General features: G+C 41.1%; 1 protein-coding gene across 1 annotated transcript in view; it reads left to right on the top strand.

Moving 5' to 3' along the window:
- The window catches only part of LOC101853758 (serine-rich adhesin for platelets), a gene marked incomplete in the record, with an annotated part of 35,442 nt that extends 27,292 nt beyond the window's left edge, over nucleotides 1-8,150 (top strand). Inside the window, 1 exon segment of the mRNA XM_013090682.2 lies at nucleotides 836-8,150. Within this exon segment, the coding sequence (XP_012946136.1) occupies nucleotides 836-2,033 (1,198 nt within the window).
- Between the last annotated feature and the right edge of the window lie 981 nt (nucleotides 8,151-9,131).

Raw genomic sequence — 9,131 nt, 5'->3', positions numbered from 1 at the left:
AAGGTGTGTGTGTGTGTGTGTGTGTGTGTGTGTGTGTGTTTGTGTTTGTGTTTGTTTGCTTATGTATGCGTGCACATTTTACTTCTGTTAAGCTGCCAAGCAAAGTCAGCTATGGGTTTATACTGCATCAAAATGTTTTCTAGATTATAAGAAAAGAAATTGTGATAAGTGAAGCTATTATGGCTCTCGTTTTTAGGATCCTTAAGATCTCAAATTTTGGTATGATGTAGTGAGGATTGAGGGTTTATTTCAACACAGTAAGGTAATTTTATTTTAGAGTCCGGATCTTCTTTTAAACTTCCTTTTAAAAAGTTGGTATCATAAGATGAAGAAGACACAAGGGGAATGAGATGAAGATAACAGGCAAAGTATTGTCCTTTAGACAGCCACCAGTTGGATACAATAGTCAAGTGGGTTTAAGAAGCCAAGTGATCAATGCTTACACTCCTCAACCATCTCGGGAGATGGGTAGTCCTTTACTGAAAGGCAGAAGTTCTTTAGAATAGTGAGTTTCATTAGATAGTGAATCAAGAGTTCTTTTTAAGCTGTATGGAATTTTCTGTTACCTTTGTAAGTTAAGTGTTTACAGTTGAGTCTATGTATACTGAAATGTGCGGGACTGTTAGATTTTCTTCACAGTTTAGCAGTGTTTTCAAATAGGGATTTTATTTTATTTTGGTTTACTGCCGTTTTGGGAATAGATGTGTATTCTGGTTTAAGTGGACTACTGTATTATCTGTCCATGTACACAATACAGATTGTATCTGTTTCATGAGGGGATGTTGAGTGGTATGGGCTAAACAGAATGTTGATTTTTTAATTATTTTTTTTTCGCAGGGGAGATTACGATTCAGATCAAGGTAGATGCACTCAAGATCTGGGCGCCCCGGGAACCACGAGCCGATCACGCCATCAATGCTTCCCTGTTGGAGAGTCCAGGCCACCCCGGCGGAATGGGTGAGCCGATGGTGCAGGACGATGACGACGTGGTCAAGCCCAGGTCCTGCTGGTGCTTCTGCTTCTCCCGCAAGTCTAAGGCTGCCCGGTCTGCCTCCACCAAGAGAAGCGGGGACAAGAAGGCTTCTGATGGTAGAAAGTATGTTGAAGCTCCGGCCTCGGATGAGAAAGAAGTCAAGCTCTCAGACCAAGACGCGGTGGATAGAAAGGACCCTAATGTGAAGCCGCACCGCACGAAATCAAAAGAGAAGTCGTCCAAGAAGAGCAAAGATGTTGGGGCCAGTGATAAGACGTCATCTTCCAATAAAGCCAAGGAGAAATCGAGCAAAAAGTCAAAATCCAAATCGAAAGATCGGGGGCCCTCAGGGAATTCCCTTCCACCGGTGCCTGATGCTGCTGCATGCGAGACGCCAAGGGGTAAAGGTTCACACCTCACCTCTGTGCCAGACGTGGTTTACAGTGCGGGCAGCCAGCAGGTGTCCATGCACCAGCAACAGTCTCCGGATGTCAGCGCTTCTCGGCCAGATCGTAAAAACGGCGGCCCTTCACCAGAGTCATCCCCCCAGATTGGTGGGGTTTCAGGCGGAGGTCGCAAGCCAGACAAAGAGAACTGGGACCCAATCGTCATGGAGTACGACCCACAACTAGAGCTGGTCAAACTTCGAGCCGGCCAGGAGGAGCTTGCATCTCCCACACGCCAGGCAGGCCAAATTGGCATCATGTGCGAGCAATGGAAGTCTGACGGCCGCTTTTTCGCCCACAAGTCGAGCCAACTGTGCCAGAAAGTGGTGCAGGACTTCCAAATGGACATTGTCAAGTATTTCGAGCAGGATCGCGGCACGTTGGTGCTGGACGTGGTGGCTGAGGACTCCTCTGTGCTGGTTTTCAACATCTGCATGAAGCGAGAGCAGGTGAACAAACTGCAGGAGGAGGTCACCAGCGGACGTCTTCTGGCACGGATTAATGACATGTTCCTGTCCAAAGTGGATCTGTCGCCGTGGGACATCCGAGGAATCAAGTATAACGTCGTTCTGGATGATCAGCAGCTGCAGACAGCGCTTTCGGAACTTTCGTAACGCGTGAGGACCTTTTCTTCCAGGGAGTACTGTGTGATTGTTACAGACCCGAGGTACCAACAACACGCAGGTGGCTGTTGTTGTCGGCAATGTTCTGGAGACTAGGAGACTAGGTCTAATGTTTCCTGCTAAAAGTGTAATATTCGGAGAATTTAATTTTTTATTGACACTGACGTGTGTGAACTTGTTAATGAAAGTTTTGTAAAACTATTGCATTCAAGAAGTAGTGCTGTCATAGTTTTGAAAATAATATTTTTTATGACAATATTTCTTTCAATGTCCTTGAATGTTATCAAATACAGATTAAAATTTTTTGTGGTAATACATGGAATAAAATGAAGTATTTTAAGCCCAAAAAGCATTTTAATGAATTTTTCACGAGGTCATGCCATTTCTCTCCCTGGACTTGGTTTAAAATGTTTTGAATATGTTGTACATTCACAGCGAGTATCCAACAGGCCTTGAAAAAAAGGCAGTGTACGCCAAGAAAATGGCACTTAATGTTTGATAGATGATAGATGTTTTAAATTTTCAAAGTTCCTTGTGATATATAGCTTTTTAAAAAAAGAAAAAACAGTGTAGAGAATATAGCTTTGATATAGACCTTTCAGGTTATAGAAGGTGCTAATTTTCCAAGAAAATCCTGAAATCCGTATTTCTTAAATTTTCTGGATTATATTACTCTATTCAATTTGAATAAAACCAGTTTTGATACAAGATGTAATAGACCAGTAAATTTTGAGTTCCCATTTGCAAGTTTCCATGGTATAGGAGAAGTTCTGGATCTTCTTCAATGTCAGTTGGCACCTTTTAGGTTAGAATGCAATATATAGTTGACAGATTTCCTGAGATTTTGCTGACAAGTTGCAGACTTTACTTAGGTCTTCAAGCCAGGCCCCTAGACTCCCCACACCCCTGCCCAGTAGTTCAGGTACAATTATGGTCTGTAACAATAAACATTCAACTCTCTCATTTCGACTGTGCCTAAAGGTCCTCACACGAGGCTATTCCATAAGTCCCTCTTGATTGAGGTTTTTCAACACACCCCTGCAGATTAACTGCCGTCTTTAACGGCCAGGATCTGGTTGTCCACACAGTGTGCTATCTCTTTTGTTGACCTCACATTCTGCGAATGCATTATCTTCTGCTACACATGGGTTATCTTCTGCCGCTCATGTGTTATCTTCTGCTGATTATAATGTGCAGACTCCGTGCACATGTGTGTTACCTTCTATCTCTTTGTGCAGATTCTCTACACACACGCATGTCTTGCTACAGCGGTGTGTTGTTTACGTGTGTTGTTTGCAGTGATAGCTGTACATGTGTAGCTAGCCCCGCGCCCCGCCTCCCCAAGAGTCGTTTAGCGACTCCATGATTATTGAGTTTTACACGTATTGGCTTAAACACACATACTACACACCCACACCTCACTGTACAGGCAATAATGGAGTTTTTGAGGTTATATATAGACAGGTCATGCCGTGTCTGACTCACTTGTACCTTACTATATTCTTTGTGTGGCATGAGTTAACACTGTGGTCGCACTTCTTTTAATCTTGGCGTTTTATTTCGCAGGTGATAATACTAGAAAAATCACACAAGGTCTCCAGCATCTGTTTAGTTTTTAAACTTTAAAAAAAAAGCCATTTCCACGATTGCCTATCATCTTGGAGATATTTTTTTAAAGGCTGATATAAAAAATCTGCAAGAAAATAGGGAGCTTGTGAGTTTTGTACTTGATCTTACACTGAGTGTCTGAAAATTTTCTTTTAGCTTTGATGTCAGCTTGCGGTGATGGGGCAAAAACAGTTTTGCAATTTGAGTCGACTGCTGAGTTATATATAATGTTTCCCAAATGAAGAGATGGTAGTGTGTGATTCCAGCCTAATAGCCTGACAGGACCCAGAGTTTGAGTGTCGCATAAAGAAATGAATGAGTTTGTCCTCAGCCAATTTGATGTCGAGACGCGACTCTGGTGTTATTTGCTGCAGGCACAATATCAGTATGAAGATTGTTTTATAATGTTCTTTTTTGAAGGACTTTTTATTTATTTTTAAAAGCAGTTGAATGTACATCTACTGCACTCTATTGTTTAAGAAATGAGTCTAGTAAAAGATGTTTGGGACTGGAATTATCCACAGGTAACTTTCGTCTGTTCTGACCTCACTTGAAGAATATTCTGGGAGTGAGAAAAGTTCCATGAAGTGACTTACTTCCCGGAATGCGTCTGTTGGACATGACACTCCAATCATGATTGTTCTCGATTCGAATGATGTTTGGTGAATGTATGCCTCGGGACAGTTATTTTAAAACCCTTTTTTACACATGCAGCATGCCATCAAATTTGAATAAATAATAATAATGAATAATAATGAATAATAATGAATTACATTTTATTGGTACCCTTGGGGAAATTTGACAGAGACTTTATCGTATTTTATGAAATAGAACGAGTCCTGAGTACATGGTACTGATTTTTAAAAATTCAGCACAGTGCGGAGTTTATCATTCTTGTTGAATGGCTCAACATGCAGACAGAGCCATCGTGTGCTGGTCATGAAAAATGTCTGCATCGCCTGTAAAATTGATTTGCAGTGGGCAAGAGGTCACACGAAGACTAAAAAAAGTCTTTGTAACGAGAAGATTGGAAGGATGAAAAACGGAGAAATCCTGTTTTCTGTTTCGCTGACACTGATGTGGACACACGGAGTGCCTCCATTATTTCCCCACTGTCCAACCCGAGGGAACTAACAGGCACTGTGGTGAGAAAATAAAGCGAGCACAAATACAAAGCCCTCGTGGAAGATAAAGAGAATCTTAAACCGAACCAAATCATAACACTTTTAAGAAATGGACCAGATAAATTCAGACCACAAAGCGATCATTATTCTTGCAGATGTGATGTATTCTTTGCATTTTGGCAATGCTTGTGTTGTGACCAACAAAGTATGTACATACACATGACGTCTAGTTCACTATTTTTCTATCCATTTACCCGTATCATACGACGTACCCTGTAGGCCAGATGGTTTGTTTATCTTAACATGCATGTATACACTGTCAAGACTATTGCTCTCGTACTCTGGAACCTTTGCACGCTGAGATGTGTTTTTTTTCCTTCTTGTCTTTATTTATTTCTTTCTTTGGTCAAACTCACGAAGTCTCAGTTGGTGTGGTTTGCATGATGTTGCATTTTAGATGAGGAAAATTGTCAGTTTTTGGTTATAATCATTCACATCAGGCAGGAATTGTACCAAAGGGCTGTCTTTGACTTTAGAGTCCTTAGATTTAGGAGAGGAGTATTCTTTGGAGCAGTATAGCATGGGCACTGGAAAAATGAAAGAGTGAACTCACAGAGGCAAAATGTAGGCTGGGGATGAGGGTAGAGTTTAAGTTGGACGAGGGAGAGACTTGCGTTCAGCGTATTGTTAATTGCACATCAATTCTACTAGCTGACTGAGACTTCATGAATTTGACTTGTCATGTTTTCTGTATGGGGCACAGAGCTGTTTGTCTATAAGTGGGTGAGAGAGATAGAGAGATAGAGAGAGAGAGAGAGAGACAGAGAGAGACAGAGAGAGAGAGAGACAGAGAGAGACAGAGAGAGAGAGACAGAGAGAGAGACAGAGAGAGACAGAGAGAGTTCCATTTTATGTGTGTGCTGTATTAGATACAAAAGATTTACATTGTGAATGTCATCTGTATGACAGTCATAGAGATCATGCTACTAGATTACTCTTTAATTGAACACAACCTCTGAATTGCACATTTGGGGTCTTGAAAAGTTATGAACTCATTTTTTTTATCCCAAGACTTTTCTGTAGAAAAACGTACCAAATTCAGCTGGATAAACTCATGCAAAATCATAAATGAAAGTGGTCTATTCCTGCAAACATACTGTGACCAAGGTTCTGTCTACAGACTTGGCTAGTTGTTTAGGTCCCTGGAAAGTTATAGGATTGTTTGAAATAATAGGTCAATATAATATGTCCACTTTTCTTGCTTGTTGCATGTTTCCTGTATGTGTCCTACAGATTTCATTTCAAACTTTTCATGCTGTTTGGGAAGGAGGAGATTGAACATTTTTTTGAATAGTGTTTGTCTTCTCTTGTTAGATAGTCTGTGATGTTTGGGTGTATGATATTTACAATAGTCGAGTGTATGTTGTTTAAAGTGGATGATACTCTATTGAGTGAATGTTGATGATGGTGTATGTTGTTACCATTGAATGATACAGCCTCGAGTGTATGTTGTTAACGGTCCCTGCCACATGATGCACAGGTTTAGCTACCATCTCCTGCCTTGTTTCTATCTTCAGGGTCTCTGTATTCTTTGCCTTATCTCAGACTTTGCACTCGGCTCCCAGGCTGTGACAATCTTTATGAAGTAGGGGAGAGCATCCCATTAGTGGCTTAGGCTTAGGCTTTGAGTGTTCACAATCGTCCATAGAACTCAGTCCCTGCCTGTTCATTTCAAACCATCTGATTTTCATGGAAAGAAAGCTAGCAATTGTTTCCGCAAACTCATTTCACACATTATTCCATAAAATGGAGCTTAGCAGTTAAGTGTTCCTGCGCCAACACATTTCACATTTATTCCTTGGAACGGCATGAGCCTTTTTTTGCAACTGTTCATGCAAATTCATTTCACTTTATTCCATAGAACAGAGCTTAGCAGTAGACCCTGCAAACTCTTCATTTCACATTGTTTCATAGATTAGATAGAGCCTAGCTCTAGATCAAACTCACTCTCATATCACTCTTTAGTCATATATGGGAAAAGTGTATCATCACCAGTCGATTTCCACTGATTTCACCCCAAGTCGTGCAGAATGGACCCTAGCACGACCCCATCCTGTTTACCGCTTTTGAAGCAGACGCTACACCTCGCACCTCTGTGTCATTGTGTTGCCCAGAAACTGGGTCAAGTGTGTGTGTTTTGCTTCTTTCTCGCTGTAGGTGCTAAGCTTGTGAATACTATCTGCCATGGTTTAGATACAATCTGTTTTGAACGATGCATTACTGGTTACGCCTGCCAACTGTTCTTAAATAATTATCCCTGCCTTCATTCATCAAGTATTTCTGATTGCGTTGTGGTGATGTGCAAACTGCTCTTTATAAACCACCGCTAATTAACCTGGTAAATCTGTACTATTTGACCGCATGATCAAGTCATCGTTAAAGTAGAGCCAAACTCGCTTATATTATGATTTGGACCCACTTTTATCCCCCCCCCCTCCGTCCGGAATTCAGAAATGCCAAGAGAGACCCAGATGTGTTTCATCTAATATTTCTTTTGTTTTGTTGTTCCCTCTCCCCCCCCCCCCCCAAATTTTGAGAACAAGAAGTAAGTGGTTTATGTACTGTACCGTAAACAAAATGAAAGAAACTGTAATACATAGTGAGTCTAGTTTCGGGTAAGGATAACATTATATATGGATGTTATCAACTATTTTTATTTTTACAATTATCAGGCTATTATTATTATAAATGAAAAAATATTCCTTTTTTTTTTAACCATCTCGTCTTCTACCCTCCTATCCCGTTTGCAGAATCATGATATTTGAGTTTGGCCCGGCTTATGACATTGTGGTCAAAATGTTTGGATGTGTGTAAATGTTGACTGGGTTGAAGTATTTTTCTGACTTCTGTGTAGGATAGTGGGTTCTTCAGTGCTGTTTTAAGAATGTCTACTTGTATAATTATATGAGATAACCTAGTGCGTGAAATATATTATAAAGAGATTGTAATTTTTAAGGATACATCAAATGTGCTGATTTGTGTGTTGTGTGTATCAATGTAGTGTTTTCACTTGTGTGAGTATGCGATGTGTAGTGAGTAAATGTGTAAAGCAGATCTGTGTGGTGTATATGGGTTACCGTACTGAGTATATGAGAGAGATGGATAATTTCAAAATGGTTACCTCATTTTTTTCCCTCATTCATTGACATGCTCTTAAGACGTACATTACACTTTGTGTCCTTATCTGTGGATGAGTTGCCGTTTACTTTGATGCGATGAGTTGCCGTTTACTTTGATGCGATGAGTTGCCGTTTACTTTGATGCAATCAAATCTTTCATTTGGTGCAAAGTGCAATAAAAACATACAAGCCAAAAAGGAAAGTGTTGGTCTTATTGAATGTTTAGTTTAAGACTCTGTTGTTTGTTTGTTTGTTTAGTATAGGGTTTTACGGCGCTCGCAACCAAAGATAGTACAAGACAAGATGGGCCACTTCTCTCTTTGAGCCAATTAAAAAAGTGTCCTCAAAATTTGGTGGCGCCCTCTTCACAAAAGCGCACTCTTTGCGAACAGAGTTACCCTACTTGAGTTTTAAAAAATCAAAGTGAAACTAGCAAGTTTTGGGATAAATTTAGGAAGAACGCTATTTAAAAATGGTTACGCTGACAAAAAACCTCTTCCGGAGGAAAAGGAGATGGTTTTCTTCGTTTAATTTGACTTTAGAATGAAGGGCGAGAGGACATTAAAATAAAAAAAACCCTAAAACTCCGCACTGAACGTACACGAACTGCTGATGAACTGCAGTCGATCTGCGCACGCAAGGAGGTGCTATTCCTATTCTTCTTCTGGAAAAACGAAAGAGAGCTTCAAAACAGACTGCAGCGCCATCTGAAGCAAAGAGCATACTTCCTGCGGACACTTTTTAGGCTGAGTGGCCCATCTTGTCTTGTACTATCTTTGTCGCAACTGCATAAGGTCATATGAGCGCGCGGGACACACCTAATACCTAGGAAATTTTGAATTTTGCCCGGGTGGCGGCCGAAGCCTACTCTTATCGATTTTAGACCACCAAGGGATCTGTAACGTGCGCAACTTGCACACGGGCCCTCCGAGATTTTTCGCCCTTGTCCGAGAAGGCTAGGTGTAGATCTTTCCTACCAGAAGATCAGGGGTGTGGCAGAAAGACAGCAGTTTGGAGGAGCCAAGGAGTAGCAGTAGAAAGGCTGCAGAAAGAGCCAGGAGCCCAAAGGAGGGGGCAAAGGAGGTGAGGGGGTGGGGGCAGAAAGTGGAAATGAAAGCAGACAACAGAACATTGTTAGATATCAGGAAAGGATGTGAAAGGAGACAATTTTAGAGAAG

This window comes from Aplysia californica, unplaced genomic scaffold (genome assembly GCF_000002075.1).
Source record: "Aplysia californica isolate F4 #8 unplaced genomic scaffold, AplCal3.0 scaffold01413, whole genome shotgun sequence".
NCBI classification, from domain to species: Eukaryota; Metazoa; Mollusca; class Gastropoda; order Aplysiida; family Aplysiidae; genus Aplysia; species Aplysia californica.
This window is presented reverse-complemented; position numbering and strand designations above follow the sequence as displayed.